Source organism: Ctenocephalides felis, unplaced genomic scaffold (assembly GCF_003426905.1).
Source record: "Ctenocephalides felis isolate EL2017-DRISC unplaced genomic scaffold, ASM342690v1 CF-g0.4_SCAFFOLD_01492, whole genome shotgun sequence".
Taxonomy (NCBI): Eukaryota; Metazoa; Arthropoda; class Insecta; order Siphonaptera; family Pulicidae; genus Ctenocephalides; species Ctenocephalides felis.
Window position 1 is genome coordinate 52,344,962 of NW_020537646.1, and position 20,581 is coordinate 52,365,542.

The 20,581-nt window shown below is 30.4% G+C and overlaps 1 protein-coding gene across 1 annotated transcript in view; it reads left to right on the forward strand.

Annotated features, from left to right (window-relative positions):
* LOC113370609 overlaps nucleotides 1-18,002 on the forward strand; it is a 57,455-nt gene extending 39,453 nt beyond the window's left edge. Inside the window, exons 4-5 of the mRNA XM_026611302.1 lie at nucleotides 7,667-7,867; nucleotides 17,792-18,002. Of these exons, the coding sequence (XP_026467087.1) occupies nucleotides 7,667-7,867; nucleotides 17,792-17,998 (408 nt within the window). The 3' untranslated portion in view covers nucleotides 17,999-18,002. The remainder of the gene's footprint in view (nucleotides 1-7,666; nucleotides 7,868-17,791) is intronic.
* Nucleotides 18,003-20,581: the final 2,579 nt, after the last annotated feature.

A 20,581-nucleotide genomic window follows, 5' to 3' on the forward strand; every position in this document is an offset into this window, starting at 1 on the left:
GTTTTGCCTCTATGCAGTCAAAACAGTACGATTGCTTTGAAAAAAGTTCAAAATTTCCAAAATACGTCAAAATAAAGAAAACATTTAAAAAAAAAATCAAAAAAAAAGAAATTTTTTTCGAATTTATAGTTTCTCAAAAATCTAATTTTTTCGAAGAAATTTTTTTTCAAAAATGTTAATAGTTTTTAAAAAAATAATAATTTTTGGTACGGGTAGTTCCAGCAATTTGTCTTAAGGCACGATGCCATGCGCCCCACTAGTTTGATTTTACGAAAAGTTTAAATTTTACCTAAAAGCAATTTATTAACTTACCGTAGGGCAAGTTGTAGTAATCGCAAAAAAATCGAAAATGAAAATTTTTATATATCTTTACGTTTCGAAGGTTTCTTAATATTTTGGCTTATGTGTGTGTATGTGCCGATACAAATTTTCGTCGACAATTTCGGGAACATCGATCAACCGATTTGAATCATTTAAAAAACATTCGGTTCGTATTGATAAGGAGACGTGCTGATTAGTTTTTGGCAAAGGCAGGTTTAGCCGTTCCAAAGATACGGGGCAAAAACTGCCCAAAATGGTAACTCAGTTTTTATGAGAACGGAGTGGCCGATGTTAATAATTCAAAAAACATTTTACTTGTATTGACAAGATAAAGAACTGATCAAATTTTCATGATGGCAGGTCTAGCGGTTTCGGAGATCTAATGAAAAAAGTAAAAAAAAGCCATTTGGCGGTCAAAAATGATCATTAGACATATGCTCATCAAATTATCAGATATTTCATAGAGATTTTAACAATAAGTATTTACCAATGTATTTTTTCAAAAATAATATTTTTTTCAAGAAATAGTAATTTTTTGTCAAATTTATAGTTCCTCAAAAATCTATTTTTTTCGAAGTAAAATTCTTTAAAAAATGTTAATCGTTTTTATAAAAATAATAGTTTTTGGTATGGGAAGTTCCAGCAATTTGCCTTAAGGCATGATGCCATGCGCCCCACTAGTTTTTATCAACGGTTGTCCGTTCCATCTTTGTAAAATTTGTGGTTAATTTTCTTTTTTAACTTCCCTTAGGGTAAAAATTTTTATATGCCTTTACGTTTCAAAGGTTTCTGAATATTTTGGCATACCTTAGAAAAAAAATGGATGTATGTGTGTGTGTGCGGATACAAATTTTCATCGACGATTTCGAGAACACCGATCAACCAATTTCAATAATTCTTAAAACATTCGATTCGTATTGATAAGTAGACGTGCTGAGCAAAGGTTGCGTTTTTGTTCATATAGTTTGATTTTTAACTTTGTTATCTAACATAAGTCATAATTTGATAAACATTTCGTAAAATGTTTTATGATTTATTTATAAATAACCTTGGGTGTCCGGCGCTTGGGGACTTCACTCTACATTTGTCCAATAAACATTTTTGACCGCCAAATGACATTCTTCTAACTTATATTCATTGAGACTCCATAACCGCTGGACCTGCCTTACCAAAAATTTAATTAGTTCTACATCTTGTCAATATAAGTAAATGTAAAATGGATTATTAAAATTGGACGCTCCGTCCTCTTAAAAACTGAGTTACCGTTTTTGGCACTTTTTGCCTCGTATCTTCGGAACGGGTAGACCTGTCTTCGCCAAAAACTAATCAGAACATCTCCTTATCAATACGAATCGAATGTTTTTTGAATTATTCTAATGGGTTGATCGGTGTTCCCGAAATCGTCGACAAAAATTTGAATCCGCACACACACACACACATACAAACAAATACATCCAGTTTTTTTAAGGTATGCCAAAATATTCAGAAGCCTTTGAAACGTAAAGATGTATAAAAATTTTCATTTTCTATTTTTTGCGATTACTATAACTTACCCTACGGGAAGTTAAGAATTCTCTATAAGTTTTAGCTTCTAATATTAACTTTTAGATAGTGCGCAACTCATTTTTTCGATCTTCAAAAATTTTGAAAACGTTTTCCAGGTATGCTTTAGCAACAAATGATTTAAAAGTGACAATTCGTGTCATTCTTTATTGAAAATTCGACGCTCTGCTAAACAAGTTTTTATCATTTGTTTTGTAGAGCGTCAAATTTTCTTGATATGAGTTTCAGCCAGTCGTCGAAATAACAGATACAAATAAATACAAAATATTTATTTATAATATGTGTTTCGGATTGTGTGTCATCATTCAGCAATTCTTTTTTTACAGTATTTAAAAAATATTTACAATGTTTTTTGAAAAATAAACTTAATTTAATATTGAAAATAATTAAAAGGTATATATACCACACCAGGAATTTTTTTTAATAATAATTACATAAGAAAAACCATAAATTACATATTAAGTAAATATATATACTAACAATTTTAACTGAACGTGTTTTGTTTTTAATTTTAAAACTGTACTTTATGTAATGTAGTTTAATGCGTATGCGACTGCAACGCCAACGAGAACCACGTGACACACAGGAGAGAAGAAAATTGATTTCCAGGGATAGTTGAACCGTGAGGACAAAAATTTGGAAAATAAAACCTATCAAATAAACATGAAACAACAATACTCAACAATTTGGAAAATTATTTATTTTTTTGAAAAAAATTGATAAAATTATGACAAGAGTCATGTACAGGAGAAGGAGAATTTTGTTTATTAACGCAAAGTGGTTTTAAAAAAATAAATACAGATTCAGCAAATTTTCTGAGGTCAACATTCTTTTCTTTATGTAAAATAATAGGGTTTTTGGTATTGAAAGTTAATAAACAAAATTCTGCTTTTCTAGTAAATGACTCTTATCATAATATTATCAAGTTTTTCACAAAATAAATAATTTTCCAAATTGTTGACTATTGTTGTTTCATGTTTATTTGATAGGTTTTATTTTCCAAATTTTTGTCCTCACGGTTCAACTATCCCTAAAAATCAATTTTCTTCTTTTCTGTGTGTCACGTGGTTCTCGTTGGCGTTGCAGTCGCATACGCACAAAACTACATTACATAAAGTTCAGTTTTAAAATTAAAAACAAAACATGTTCAGTTAGCATTGTTTGTTTATATATTTATTTTACAAGTAATTTAGGGTTTTCTTATGTAATTATTATTAAAAAAAATTTTTTTCTGGTGTGGTATGTATATCTTTTAATTATTTTAAATATTAAATTGAGTTTATTTTTCAAAAAATCTTTATAAATATTTTTTCGATACTGTTAACAAAGAAATGCTGAATGATGACACACAATCCGCGTCGAAACGTATATTATGAATAAATATTTTGTATTTATTTGTTTCTTTTATTTTGACGACTGGCTGAAAATTTTATCTAGATATGTCTCAACGTCGAACAAAAAACCTAAATATTATATATATATATATATATATATATATATATATATATATATATAACAAATGTATTCTGAGTGGATATTAGATATTAATTTGGAAATATGAACAAACAACACTCTTTTTTGCACTAATTTATTAAATAATAATTTTCACAAACGTTTTGAGACTAGGTTTGTCTCATCATCAGTGTGTTATAATTTAAAATTTAAAATATGGAAATCTAAATTAGCATTTTGTGTTATCTATTACAAGTCGCTCGTTACACTGTATCTGTATTGTGTGTGACTGTGTATCGAGAGACTTGTAACAGATAACACAAAATGCTAATTTAGATTTCCATATTTTAAATTTTAAATTATAACACACTGATGATGAGACAAACCTAGTCTCGAAACATTTGTGAAAATTATTATTTAATAAATTAGCGCAAAAAAGAGTGTTGTTTGTTCATATTTCCAAATTAATATATATATATATATATATATATATATATATATATATATTATATATATATATATATATATATATATATATATATATATATATATATATATATATTAGGGCGGGTCGATTTGTATGGGTGAAGGAAGTCACATAGACTTATATGATTTTTGTATACTAGGGATCAAAATAAGATACTTTGCCGAAGATACCATATCTCTAAAATGAATTCTGATGTCTCGTGCATTCACCCAAAGATTGGGTCAAATCTAAAAAAAATCTTGTTTTGGCTCATTTAAAGCGCCTCAATAATGTCCAAATGTATGACCGACCCCAGTAACTTTGAAAGGCCGATCTTCCCATGCCCCAGATTCACCCCCTGGGACCTCGCTTTAGAGGTCACCCATTCAAAAGTTGCTTCATTTTGGGTACTTCAACATGACAAAAGTCTGCGATTTATTTTTATTATAAAATTTATTTAACCATAAGATATATAAGTAAAACTATGTAAAACTCGTAAACTATTGTTTGAAGTCTTTTTTAGTTTCAAGTCTGGCAAATTTTGTACGGTTCTCTAATATCGTCGCCGTATCAGCCTCTAACTAGCATAGAAGCGCAGAGACAAAATGCATTGGAAAAATTAAAACAAAGAAGGATTTTAATAAAAGAAATAAATGCGTAATTGCGTAATAATGAATTAATATTTGAAAAAAAAAAATGTTTGACGATGATTTTTTGCAATATTTGTATCGGTGACTTCTAATGGGAGTTCCCAGGGGGTGAACCATAGGCATGGGTGGATCGGCCTTCCAAAGCTAGTTGGGATTTGTTATACATTTCGACGCGATTGGAGCACTCTAAATGGATTAAAACGGAATTTTTCAAAATTAAATCTATTTCTTTGGGTCAATGTACGGGACATTAGAATTTATTTTAGAGGTTGAACCTTCAATATGAGGGTTCTTATTGAACTCTAGTATCCGAAAATTATATGCGCCCAAGCAACTTTTAAATCGACCCGCCCTAACATATTTATATATATATATATATATATATATATATATACTAGCAAACCCGACGAACTCCGTTTCGCCACCAGATGGTTTCGTGAGAAAGATGAAGAAATTTTTTGTTTGATTTATATTTGAAAAGGAAAAATTTGATTATATTATACAACAGTAATGAATTTATTACAATTACAAAAATGAAGTGTTTTTTAGTTGAACTTCTCTAAGTAAAAGAAATTGAATCCGCAAATTATCCGTTTCATTAAAGTGCTCTTTGGTAAACTACATTTTTTGTTTTTTGGTCTGACGTTAACACAAACAAAGCGGATGGTCTTACAACTCGTGAAAAGGCAACGTATAACTGCCCATGTAAAAACAATGATTTTTTAAATAATATATTTGAAATTTATCCCGCAAGCACTAAGCGATTGGCCTTGCGACTTGTTATTGCGAACTGGAAATTGCAATCGTTTGAAGTCAAACGGAAGACCAGTCAGAATTATTGGTATGTCACCAAATTGCCAGCAATTTTTGATTAAATGGTGAAATTCAGGGCGTGTACATCATTATTCTTTGCGGCAAGAATTGCTCGTTGACTTAACCAAGCATAATTCTGATAATTCTCACTAATGTTATTACTCGAATTTTTAATTACGGTGCGTGAAGTTCCAGCAATTTGCATTAGGGCACGATGCCATGCACCTCACTTTTCTTAGCCCTAAACCTTGCGGAGCCCGAGACCTTTCCAACGAATGCAAAATTATCGAAATCGGTTCGTGAGTTCTGGAGTTATTTCGTCAGGAAGGAAAACCTGACTTATTTATTTATATATATATAGAAGATAATCTATTTGAAATTATTTAAAACAGTTATTGATTATTTTTATTATTCGAATTTTTAATTACGGTGCGTGAAGTTCCAGCAATTTGCATTAGGGAACGATGCCATGCACCACTAATTTTCTTAGCTATAAACCTTGCGGAGCCCGAGACCTTTCCAACGTATGCAAAATTGTCGAGATCGGTTTGTGCGTTCTGTAGTTATTTCGTCAGGAAGGAAAACCCGACTTATTTTTATATACAGGGTCCGGCGCTCGAAGTGTAACCAACTTCAAACCGCTCGCGTAGCTGATGCACGGGTACCAATTGAAAGTAAGTCAGCTAAATGATAGTTTGGTGTATTGTTTATGAACACACGAAAGTATTTAGTCGACGGTGAACGCGAAAAAAAGAAATCAGTAATGGATTTCAAACGTAACAATGTGATTACATTATATTTAACTGGAAAATCAAAACCAGCGATTGTTCGAGGACTCAAACACCTTAAAGTGAATAAAGTTTTCGTTTATAGCACCATAACTCGTTACAATGAAACTGGTAGCATCGTAAAACGTCATGAAAGTGGTCACCAAAGACTGCAATGTCACATGAGATGGTCAAAAAAGTGAGAAAGCAACTCGAGCAAAATCCCCGACGAAGTGCCAATTAAATGGCAGAAGAACTTAACATATCTGACCGCAGCATCCGCCGCATACTAAAAAATTATCTCAAGGTCAAGCCTTATAAGATCCAAACGGCACATGATCTTAGGCCGAAGCAGTAGCAAGTGAGACTTCAGAGAGCTAAGGAGTTGCTTCGCCTGCCGAAAGTGATAAATTTCCGAACATTGTGTTTTTCGACGAGGAAATTTTCACAATTAAGCAATTCTTAAACTCTCAAAACGATAGGGTTTACTTGACTGAACGTTCAGACAAGAATTTGAGCCATCGATTGGCCACCAGGAGGCAACACCCGCCACAGATAATGGTTTGGGCCGCTGTACCCGCAGATGGGCGATCTCCAATAGTTTTCATCGAGCCTGGCGTCAAGGTAAATGTGCAATATTATCGGTAAAGTATTCTGAAGGTTGCTTTGAAGCCATGGGTAGACAAACATTTCGGTGGTAGACCATGGACGTTTCAACAGGACTCGGCACCGTCTCATAAAGCTCGAGTGAACCAAGAATGGCTGAAAAACAACTTTTCGAACTTCAAAACGTCCGCACAATGGATCTCGAATTCACTAGACGCAAATCATATGGATTATTCTCTTCGGGCCATTTCGGAGATCAAGGTCCGAACTAAGGGGTACATCAGTCTCAAGGCGCTAAAAAAAGCCGTTGTCCGCCAGTGGGCCAAAATACCTGCAAATCACGTTCGGCCAAATGCGATTTGTTTTTGGACCGTCTAAAGGCCATAGTCAAAGCAAAAAGTGGTCATGTCGGGAAAAAGTGAATTGTTCTTAAATTTTGTATTATTTTTACACATTCTGTACTTTGAATCGAGTGAAATTGATTTTCCAAACTGAATTTATGGCTCTTTCAATTGGTTACACTTCGAGTGCCGGACCCTGTATATAGAAGATATCAGCGTCCGCAGGCTAATTTTCTTCTAGATCCCCCTCCCTATTATTTTAACACTTTTAACAGTTTATCATTACAATTAACCCAAACGTTTCTGAATAAATTTAGCCAAAAAAACTTTCCACAATATCCCGCATAAAATGATAGGCATTTAACTTTATGCAATCACATTAGTATTTACATCCTTCAACTTTAAAATCGAAATCACGTTTCACTTGAATTTAACTTTATAAATAGTTGATTTCTCTTATTGGAGTGATTCTCCAACTATCAATACATTATTTATCATAATAATTAATATGTGTGTTTGAAAGTGTGCATATGTATGTCATTGAATGATATAAGCGAAATGGCTCATAGAATTGTAATGTATTCTAATTGTTATTGAAAATAAAATTGAAAAAAAATAAATTATTCATATAATATAAATTTAGTATCGTATAATGTTTTTTTAATCATATAATCAAAATTTCTATAGGTTATATTACGTTTTCGATTCCCTATGACGATGCTTTCATGGTCTCTCACAAGTGTAGAATTGGAGGATTCGAAAGGTTTGTATCTCGTCCTGCCAGTGGTTAGCGGAATTCCAACTGCTCCCATTGGATTCTCTTATAAATGCTCTAGCCCATTGGTGTTTAAGAATGGTACAACTACACTGAGCTTGTTCAATGTTCAGGTAAATAAATTTTCATGTTATACCCACCAAATATTTTTTTATTTTGTTTTTGTTTATTTTTGTGATCATATTAGTGATTTGAGATTTAATGTATAAAATAAACTAAGATTAGCGACTAGATATATTTTACGTATCTTTAGTACGCAATTGAAAATAAAGTTTAAATTATTACATAATAAACTTTCCGTAGGGTAAGTTATAGTAATCGCAAAAAAAACAAAAATAATTTTTTTTGTATATATTTACATTTTTGGTACTATAATTTTGGCATACCTTATAAAAATTGATGTATGTGTGTGTGTATGTATGTGCGGGTACAATTTTTTGTCGACGATTTTGACAAGACGGATCAACCATCCAACCAATTTGAATAGTTCAAAAAACTATTCGATTTCTATTAATGAGGAGATGTGCTGATTAGTTTTTGGCAAAGGTAGGTCTCACTGTTTCGAAGATATGGGGCAAAAAATGCCAAAAATAGTATTTCAGTTTTTGAAAGCATCCTATTTGAATAATTCACTAAACATTTTACTTGTATTGATGAAATGAACAAAATTGGGATAACAGGTATAGCCTTTTCGGGAATCTAATGAAAAAAGTAAAAGCATGCACATCATATTTTCAGATATTATATAAGGGTTCCGTACCAATGTTTACACATTACACTACGACGCTTCCACATAATAGATATCAAGGTCTTATAGAACATACTGAAAAATTACGGCCCTACGACAAGTAGTTTATTTTTTAAAATTCACAGATATTATAAATATGTTTGGAAGATATTAATTGGAAACCGCAATATCTATTATTTCAATTACTACTGATGGGGTGAAGACTGGTTCAGCCATTTTAGGCATACAATGCACAGAATACATAGATAAAAATTAAACATTTGAGAAAACACTCCTTTCGATTTGAATGATTTTTCAATATAAATTCAATGTGTAATGATGAAAGAAAGTGGTGATTAGTTTTCGGCAACGACAGGTCCAGCATTTTTGGAGATGCTCCATTTTTTTAAAACTATTTGATTTACAAATTTTTTCTGCATGTCGAAAAAAAATTGGATTTTAATTTCAATTCCAGCTAAAATACTAAAGCTCATTTATATACTTCATATAAATAATTTTAACTTTGCAATTCAGTTTATATAATTCTTGGAAATATGAGACCCTTTATTCTAACTCCGCTTTTTTAAGCTTGTTCATTTACTTTTCAGGTAAACATAATTAAACACTGTCGTCAATCATACGCATTTATATTTAAAATATGAACATTTATAAAATACAAACCAAGGAAGTTAAATTTATAATTTATAATAATATATTTACGGTACGATTATTTCCTGCAATTTGCCTTAAAGCACAATGTTATGCACCACTAGTTGAATTTATTTTCGTACCAATTTCCTTAACTGTTTATTTTATTAGTTCTAGTGCTTTTGTACTAGAAATTTTTGATCTCATGGATGAACTTAAGTTTTTTTAAAAAAATATTTTATTTTGATTAAGACTGTTGTTTTTTATTATATACATTTGATATCTATTTTTCATTATGCGCGATTGAAATACAAACTAGTTCGTATTGGAATTTTGCCATGAGGTAAGTTACATGAACTTCCCGATATGTGTAAATAATCGACTTAATCAATAAATAATAAATTAATTTATGAGTGATTAAAATTATTTAGTGTGGATTTATTATAAATCATTGAAAACGAACGATTGAGTTAACTCGAAGTATTTTCTAAAAGCAAATTTTCAAAAATCAATAATTTTTATTATTGAACCAGTTTCCGTAGGACTTTCATGGTTTAATATGCTCATTAAAACCAAGAACTCTATTATTATACCAAGTAAATCGTCTAATTTTAATTTTAACGAACGTCAATAAAACTACTTATTTTCTCTAAATTTGATGAATTTTTAAAATTAAACTACTTGTCGTAAGGCCGTCGTAATATTTCAGTAAGATTAAGAAGACCATGATATCTATTGTCATGAAAAGTTCCATAAAAATCGGCTTTAATTTTATGTTTTAACAGTTAATTACAAGAAAACGGTTTGGTAGATTTTCACCTAAAATTGATCAGCACGATTCCCAACTAATATTTTTCGAACAGTTTTTGATTTTTTAAAATCGATTCGGTAGTATGAGCTTAATTGCGGATGAAAAGAACACTTTTTCGCAAATTACAAAGAAACGGCAGATTGTCGCACAGAACTGACCAACGATAGTCCTTATTGAGATATATCTAATGGCTTTTGAATTTCTGAAATCGGTTCAGGCGTTTTTGAGAAAATTTTAGTTTTGACAAACGCCAAAAAAACGATTCAATTTTTGCAAACTTTGACGAATTTTTAAAGTTAAACTATTGTCGTACGGCCGTAATATTTTAGTATGATCTATAAGACTACGGTATCTACCGTCAAAACAAAATTCATGCAAATTGTCGATTTTTTTTAACACTTTATTGCAAGAAAACGGCCCAGCCGATCTTCACCACAATTTTAGCCGTTTTTGAGAAAACGTCCATTTACGGCAAAAAATCTGTCCACATATACACACATACTTCTTCCAAATTTGGTCTCATTCGATTCAGAATGGCTTGAAACGTCGAGAAAACATAAAATTAGCGAATCAGATTTTTTTATGAAAACACTAGCAAACCCGACGAACTCCGTTTCGCCACAAGATGGTTTCGTGCGAAAGATGAAGAAATTTTTTGTTTGTTTTATATTTGAAAAGGAAAAATTTGATTTTATTACACAACTGTAATGAATTTATTTCGATTACAAAAATGAAGTGTTTTTTAGTTGAACTTCTCTAAGTAAATGAAAGTGAATCCGCAAATTATCCGTTTCATTGAAGTGCTCTTTGGTAAACCACATTTTTCGTTTTTTGGTCTGACGTTAACCCAAAGAAAGCGGATGGTTTTCCAACTCGTGAACAGGCAACGCATAACTGCCCATGTGAAAAACAATGATTTTATAAATAATCTATTTGAAATTTATCCCGCAAACACTAAGCGATTGGCCTTGCGAATTGTTATTGAGGCGAACTGGAAATTGCAATCGTTTGAAGTGAAACGGAAGACCAGTCGGAATCATTGGTATGTCACCAAATCGCCAGCAATTTTTTATTGAATGGTGAAATTCAGTGCGTGTACATCATTATTCTTTGCGGCCAGAATTGCTCGTTGACTTAACCAAGCATAATTCTGATAATTCTCACTAATGTGATTACTCGAATTTTTAATTACGGTGCGTGAAGTTCCAGTAGCTTGCATTAAGGCACGATGTCATATACAACTAATTTTCTTAGCTATAAACCTTGCGGAGCCCGAGACCTTTCCAACGAATGCAAAATTGTCGAAATCGGTTTGTGCGTTCTGGAGTTATTTCGTCAGAAGGAAAACCCAACTTATTTTTATAAATATGGAAGATGAACGTCTCCTTCTGAAAGTTAATAAAGCCTTAATATTTGATGGTTTTACCACAAACTGTTATTCTTTAAAAATTATTTAGATTTATTATAACAAGCTGAATTATTATGAACTTTTCGTAATTATTTTTCCGTTTGTAACGTTTGGAAATTTTACTATTTTATTTCTGATGCTGTTAACGTGATATTTTTAGTACAATTATTACAACCAACTAAGGATGTTTGTGGACAATGAGAACATGCATTTCATTAATATCTTCATTTATTGAAGTTTAAAGAAGTTTCCAAAAAACGTAGCGCATGATTCGTTCTAATTTCTATACGTCGCGACAGTTTTTTGAAATTCCACGGAAAGAAATATCATATAATTCAAAAGAGTGGAGAACACTTTCTAAACAACCCATAGTAAATCCTGAGAAGAAAACACTGTCTTATCCTTGCAGAGATCTATTCTCAACGCTTCAATACGATATACAAACTGAGTATATACAATTTATAGACTTTGGGGAGAAGTCCCGTAACGCCGGACAGCACCTAATGACTGACACTCTATTTAGCACGTATTATTTAAGCGAATTGAATCTTTTCATACCAAAATACAAGTAAAAGAGGCGCGGGGGGCACACAGATGCAGGATCACGTGCCAAGACCCACCTGTGACGTACACGGCCACAGCGGGAGCAATCCTTTGCTGTTTTAGACGCAAAATCACAGCGTCACCTAAATATCAATGAAAGTAATTCTAGTATATTTATGCATTTACAATTGAGTGGCATTCAATGATAAAAGTAGTACTTGATTGTTATCCGTAAAATGGTAAAATATTATTAGCTATTTTAAACAGCTTTAGTAGGTATCACCAAATAAACGAACATGTCTGTCCCTCAGCACCGGACACTAATTGTCCCTTAGCGCCGGACAGTAAATATATTGGTATTTCTTGTGAGCATTGACGTAATTTATTTTATGTATATGATTTTGTTCTGTATGAATGCTAACGGTTTAAATACCCCCATTTTTCGTATTTCCTATTCATAGAATGAAAATATAAGGATTATGAGCTCCAGCTGAGAGCATCGGTGTGGCCCAGCCAAAAGGGTGGATAAATAGTGAATTATAGCAGTATCTAAGAATATTCGTCAAACACACATGTGCAGACACTAGTGTGGAGATAGCTACCTATGTGTTCAATATGGTTATTTTGAAATATCCGGTACTAGGTGCCACTTTGTAAAATCATATTTCTTGTTACCAAAGTTTGATTGATAGTATTAATTATTTGTTAGCAAAATTGCGGTTTTGTTAATTTAGTTTGATTTATAACTTTGTTATCTAACAAAAATCATAATTTAATAAACATTTCGTAAAATATTTTTTGATTTATTTATAAATAAAATATAAATCTTCAGAATCGCTAGCCCCGCCTTTGCCAAAAACTAATCAGCGCGTCTCCTCATCAATACGAATCGAATGTTTCTAAAATTATTGAAATCGGTTGATCCATGTTCCCGAAATCGTCGACGAAAATTTATATCCCCACACACACGTAAACACAAACACACACTCATAAATACATCAATTTTTTCTAAGGTATGCCAAAATGTTCAGAAGATTTTGAAACGTGAATACATATAAAAAAAAATATTTTCGTTTTTTTTGCGATTACTATAACATACCATACGGGAAGTTAATAATACATAAAAATATAAAGATATTTAGAAATAGAAATTAATTTTTTCTGAATTGATGAATTTTCAAATCTCGGTGTTCGTAGTTTCTAATGTTCAGAAAAATTAGCGAATTTTAAAAAAATTCAAATTGTTAATGTGATCTTTTTTATTTTAATTTTTATGTACATATATGAATTTTGATTGTGATATAATTTAAAAAAAATGAATTATATTATTAAATAAAATAATGTAAAATAAGTATGCTTGGACCAAATTCGAAAACACTGCATCTAGTATGTGAAGTGTTTAATATCTGAGTTATTAAAATATTATTAAAACAAATGTAACACTTTTTGTAAGATTGCTAAAAAACTTTAGCGCTTTCATGCATTGGAAAGGATTCCAAGAATTTGTAATAACTACAGTAAAATGAATAAATAGTATTTCAATTTTTGAGAAATGCACATTGTCTTGCTCAACTTGTAATAGTCAATTGAAAACAAAAAAACATCATTGTCAAAATCATATAAAATATTTTGAATTTAATATAAGTATTTTCTAATCATAAAATTCTTGAATATTGTTGTAAACATTGCTTAAATAAGTGAACTAAGCATTTAATTATGAATTCGGAAAATACGTGTTCATGCTGTAGTATTGCAGTTGCCTTAGACAAGATGGTGACATGTATTTCGTGCAAAACTAAGTTCAAGTATTCATGCGTGAACTTGAGCATGGCTGATGTTCGAGCAATATCATCAAAAAAGGAATAATGTGGAGTTGCAATGCATGTGCTAATCTCGGTAATGACCTTAATGATATCAATAGTATGTTAATGCAGCTACAACGAGAAATAGCTGCACTAAAAGATCATAGTTCTTGCAACAATAATATTCTGGATGATGATCAATTTGAAGCATTAGTTCAAGAGACTTCTGAACGCAATAAACGTTCATATAATATCATAATATATAACGCCAAAGAGCCTCTTAATGACGTAAACAGTTACGATAAAAGTGTTGATACAAATATGGTTAACAATATATTTGAAGCTTCATTAGGAGTATCTTGTGTTCCGTCGAGCTTCGAACTATTTAGATTGGGTAAATATGATTTGAAAAGGACTAAGCCAAGACCGCTTAAAATTATCTTTAAGGATAATAACTTACCAAAGAAAATTTTGTTTAACTGCAAGAAAATTAAAGATAATGCCCACTTCAAGAATTTGATTATCACTGAGGATCGGACACCAAGGCAACAACTTTATTATCAAAGACTGAAAGCTCAGCTACTTGAACGCGAGAAAAAAGGTGAAGTTAATCTTAAAATTAAATACATTAATAGCGTTCCTCGAATTGTTTCTTTAAACTAATTTCGCCCACAGATAGTAATGTCTTTACATGTTACTATCAAAATGTTCGTGGACTCAACACTAAAATTTCTGACTGCCTGCTCGCATCTAGTTATCTTGATTATGATTTTGTCGCCTTTTCTGAAACATGGCTTAGGAACGATGTTCACAACTCTGAATTCTTTTGCGACAGTTTCAATGTTTTCAGATGTGATAGAACTTATGGTATCAACAATAAATATCGCGGTGGTGGTGTACTTCTTGCAGTTAAAAAATATATTACTTGTGAACCTTTGAAATTGAACTTCATTTGTGAATCCCTTCCAATGATTGATATTGTTGGCTGCAAGTGTATCCTCAAGAATTCAAGCATATTAGTATTGACCGTTCACGTTCCACCTGATGTATCTACTGAGAATTTTGAAGCTTTTCTTGATCTACTAGAATCTTATGTTTCTGACAAAAATGTTTTAATTATTGGTGATTTCAATGTTCCACATTTCGATCAATTATCTCATAATCTTACTAATGCAAAATGTAACTTTATCTATAATTTTATTAACTTATCTGGTCTCAACGAATATAATTCTGTTATCAATATCAGTGGCAGATTGTTGGATTTAGTGTTTTGTTCTTACTTTTGCAACATAATTCATGATACCGAACCCCTTTTACCTGAGAACAATTATCATCCTGCTCTTTATATTTCTGTTTCCCTTACATCTTCTTTTTCCACACCCAATACTTTGCAATTTAATAAAAATAACTATCATTACAATTTCCACAAAGCGGATTATTCTAATCTTTACAAGAAAATTTTAAATACATCGTGGAGTTCTTTGTATACATGTTCTGACATTAATGATGCATGTGATCTTTTTTACGCTACAATTTATAGCTTATTAAATAATAAATAAATAAATAAATAAATATTAATAAATAAATAAATAAATAAATAAATAAATAAATAAATTATTAGATAAATTTGTTCCTAAAACAAAGAAATTTGCTTCCAATAAATTTAAGCCTTGGTTTAATTCTGATATTATTAGGAACCTCCGTATGAAGAAATACTATCATAATAAATACAAGTTAACCAATATCACTTTCTATTATGAAAATTTTAAATTGTACAGGAAATTAATAAAAACACTTATGTAAGATGCGTATAATTCATATATTATTGACGTTGAAAATTCTCTATCGCTCAATCCAAAATATTTCTGGTCTTTTTTGCGTAATAAAACTGCTTCTAATATTATTCCTAATAGATTGTGCTATCTAGACAAATATTATGATTCTCCTGATGCTATTGTAGATGCATTTAATTCTTACTTTATTAGTGTTTATCAGCCTAAACTTGACATACCCATTTTATTTGATCATAATGATAGAATCATGATTGATATAGGTGAAATTGATTCTAGTACTGTGCAACTTGCAATAGCAAGTTTTAAGAACTCCAAAATATTTGGTTTCGATGGTATTCAATCTTTCTTTATACGTGATTGCTCATCTACTCTATCTGATCCACTTGCATTTTTATTTAATCTATCATTGCGTACAAACACTTTTCCAAATTGTTGGAAAATTGCACGATTAGTTCCAACTTTTAAACAAGGTGTTACATCAAACATTACTAATTACAGGCCGATATCTTTATTATCAAACTTTGCTAAGATATTTGAAAAAATTATTTATAGAGAACTAATTCCTTCTGTTAGAACTTTAATTTCTATTAATCAACATGGATTCATGCCTGCCCGTTCTACGATAACAAATTTAATTTGTATTAAACAATATATAGCTGAGAATCTTGACATCAATGGACAAGTTGACGTTATTTACACTGATTTCAGTAAAGCTTTTGACAAAATTGATCATAACATTCTTTTTACTAAATTATCTAAGATTGGTCTTAATTTTTCACTTATTCACTTTTTTAAAAGTTATCTTCATAATCTTAAACAGTTTGTCTATCTTAATGGATTCTTGAGCAACATTGAAAATATTAGTTCAGGTGTTCCTCAGGGATCCATTCTTGGTCCACTACTATTTATTATTTTTATTAATGACATTTCTGATATTATTAGCTGTCCACATTTATTATTTGCAGATGATCTGAAATTATATCTCAAAATAAATTCTATTGATGACTGCTTATTATTACAGTCTCAACTTGACCTTTTCCACTCTTGGTGTATCTATAACAAATTACATCTAAATATATCAAAGTGCAAGATTCTTAGTTTTACACATAAGCGCGTTCCAATACTTTTTGATTATAAAATTTCTAACACCAGCATTGATAGATGTAATAAAATTTTCAATTTAGGTGTTCTATTTGATTCTGGTTTGTTTTTCACAGATCATGTAACTGATATTTGTAATAGAGCACATCAATCTTTAGGTTTGATACTGAGAAATTGTAAACAATTTAAGTCTACCAATGCACTTCTTTGCATGTACTATTCTATTGTACGTTCAAAATTAGAATACGGTTCGATTATTTGGTATCCTCATCATATCAACAACTCTGATGCAATAGAGAAGGTTCAGCGAAAATTTCTGAAATACCTTTTTTATAAAACATATAAAATTTACCCTGAACGTGGCTTTGACCACAACACTTTACTAAAAGAATTTGGTATTACTTCCCTTGCCTCACGTCGATTTATCTGTACAATTATGTTCTTATTTAAGCTTTGCAATAATTCTATAGACTGTCCTCTTATTCTCAATCAACTATCCTTTACTGTTCCAAGGCTATCTTTGCGTTCACAATTATTTTTCAATTATCCTACCCCTAAATCTAATTCTCTCTTAAATTCGCCAATTTTACTTATGTCCTCTAACTTTAACTTAATTAATAATGAAATAGATATTCCCAACACTTCACCTAATCAAATAATCTCCATCTGCATAAATTAACCTTTTTATTTTCTTTTCAAATATCTCATTATTTTCTTATTCTGTTTTTAAATAATATTGTTACATTCTGCATTATAAGTAATTTTATGTTAAGCATTTTGTGTTATTAACTATATATTGTAATTTTGTATAAATTTTAATTGTTATTCATTATATAAAATAATTGTATTTTTGAGTCTTCTTGGAGAAATCTGTGGGCTATATATTTAAATAAATAAATAAATAAATAAATAAATAAATTACCATCGAGTATGAATTTTTCTTATTAAGTTAAATTCATTAATTATATTTATCAACAGTTTTTAAAATTAATTTTACTGATACTATTTTTGCAGCAATATTTCTAAACACAAAATTTTGCTTTCATATTATAATTTAATTTATGTTGACTAACACTTAAAACTATTTACTAAATTTTATAATTTTATTTGAGTAGTTATAAATAGATATTTTATTAGATTTTATTTTACAGTTTTTAGAGATCTACTCTTTTAAAAACAACTTATTATATCGTATTTTTTATAGGCTCAGCCTGCTTTGAAGGGTCGAAACCGCTTTGGGGACGCATACAATTGTGTCGGATTTACTACTATCCCGATATGGAGTGGAATACTCGTCAGTTCGCTGCTTTTAGGAGGACTGACGATTGCAATACTCGTAATCATGGATATACGCACTCCAAACAAATTTGAAAATTCCAAAACCAAACTGACCATCACAAATTATGATTAATCAGTCCCCTATTCGCTAAATTCTGTATAAATCGCGTTGTTTCGAATGTTTCTTAGTGATTGTAAGAATTGTCAAATATACTACTTTTATTCTGAAAACAAATTATTTTTTATAAACATAATTTCAGTTCGTCTCGTCAATTATTAATGTACTAGTTTTAAGTAGGTTTACCGATTAGCGCGTAAAAATATATGTTTTCAATTTTAATTTTTATTTGAATTTTAGTGTTTTATTATAGTTTTCACTTTGGTATTTTTTATCTTCATGGATATTTTGATTTCTTATATTTTTGAACTTACCTCTAATAACAATTATAAATATATAAGAAATATTAATTTTGTATTATTAACTTTCCGTAGAGTAAGTTATTGTAATCGCAAAATAATCGAAAATAACTAGTCATGACATCGTGCCTTAAGGCAAATTGCTGGAACCATGCGTATCGAAAATTACAATTTTGAAAAATATGATTGTTTTCTTAAATTTCTAAGTGTATTATTGTTAAATTATTTTAAAGCAAACGTTCTGCGTATTTGTTTTAGAGAGACTATGGGAAAAACATTGTTACGGAATCCATAGACATGTAAACAAAATTCAAACTTAATATTGAAATTTCTATAAAATATTAGATAATTTGGTATTTGTACACCAAATGAGTTGTCTAGTAAATGAGTGATTCTTTTTTACCGCCAAGTTGTATTTTTTTTACTTTTTTTATTGTGTCTCGCATCCAGATGGAGCTTGCCATGATTGAAATGCTGTTTTCGTTAAATCCAACTTAATCTAGCAGAAGCGAATCGTGGCGCAATATTGTACTTTATATGGGCTTTATTAGTGCAGTAAACGTAGCGTTTTAGGTCTGAATTTTTCTACTGTGCTCCGAATTGAATGAAATTTTGGAATTAGATTCATCCTACCCTCAAGTTCAAAAGTGGAAACAATTCGGGTTGCGCCATCAACCCCCGGGGGGATGACACCTCTTCTCACTTGTGTAATTACATTTTTTTTCAAAATAACGTCAAAAATCGATAGAAGAACTAATTATAAGAAAAAAGTGTCTTTTATTGTTTTTCAAAAAAAACTAATACTTTTCAAGTTACTGGCCACTAAAGACTCATATATTTTTGGCGCTTTTCTTCGTTTTTTTACGAATATTTCCTAAAATATACATTTTAACGAAAATTATGTAATGAACAAAATAATGTCAATAAAATCTTAATAAATCGGTATTACATAAAGTGTTCTAGGAAAAATATTAAGCAAGATTTGAAAGAGCAAAGTCGTTTTTTATTTTGTTCAAGATTTAATTGTTGTATTTAAAGCTATCTAGTATCGAGGTTGTACATTTTATGCATTTCGGTGAAATTGGGTTTTATAGTGCTCAACATAAACTTTAAAATGAGTGCTGGTACAAGTTTTTTGCATGTGAAATGATTGAGCTATCATGCAAATAAAAGCATATACGAAGTTTTTTTTCTTTTAAATCATATGGTTTAATGAGCGCCATTTCCACCAGAATTAAAGTAATTCACATTCCATCTAGAAATCACTTCATTATAGACATCTTGCTGGATTCTAGCAGATTTACTACTTTAGTACAAACTATTTTCAGAAAACTCACAATTTTATAAAAACTTTTTTTTCCAATTTTTTTAAAAATCGAAATTATTTTCATTATATCTCAAAAGAATAAAAGATACGTATAAAAGCAATTGATAAAAATGAAAGGAATCTTTCTGGTTCTCTTCCGTTGTTTTTTATTATTTTTTTTTTCACACGAAAATTGACAGAGTTATGAATGTTTAAAGACTGCGCGGACGCGCAAATTGGAAAAAAAGTTTTTATAAAATCGTGAGTTTTCTGAAAATAGTTTGTACTAAAGTAGTGAATCCGCTAGAATCCATCAAGATGTCTATAATGAAGTGAATTCTAGATGGAATGTGAATTACTTTAATTCTGGTGGAAATGGCGCTCATTAAACCATATGATTTAAAAGAAAAAAACTTCGTATATGCTTGAAAAAATGAATGTTGGTCGGTTTATCTTAATATAACATTTACAGATTATATTGAATTTATATAAAATTTATATCCAAATATTAATTTCGATCGATCAAATGACTGAGCTTCATGTTTTTTGTGCTCATTAATTATTTTAAGTTAATTTTTTTTTCGTGACCCATATAAATACCATGTATTTTCCAAGTACGATAATACTAAAGAAACGAATCTTGGTCGCCCACAAAACGGTTCCCATATGCCTACATTTCAAACTTATATTGAATTTATAAAAAAAATGTATCAAACTATTAATTACGATCGAGCATATGACTTTCTAATCATGTTTTGGTGCTAATTAATTATTTCTTTTGACACAACCGAGTTTTTCATAAATTAATAAAATTACCATTAATTTAATAATTATTGCTCTACGATTAATTTGCTGAAGCATTAAACTAAAGTTTATGTGCCCCCATGATTGGGGGTATAGCGGCTTCTTCAGAGCCGAAACAGGAAACACACTATCAAATACATGTGGCCAAACATCCTAAGATGAATAATGATACTGAAGATATCGGGGCTA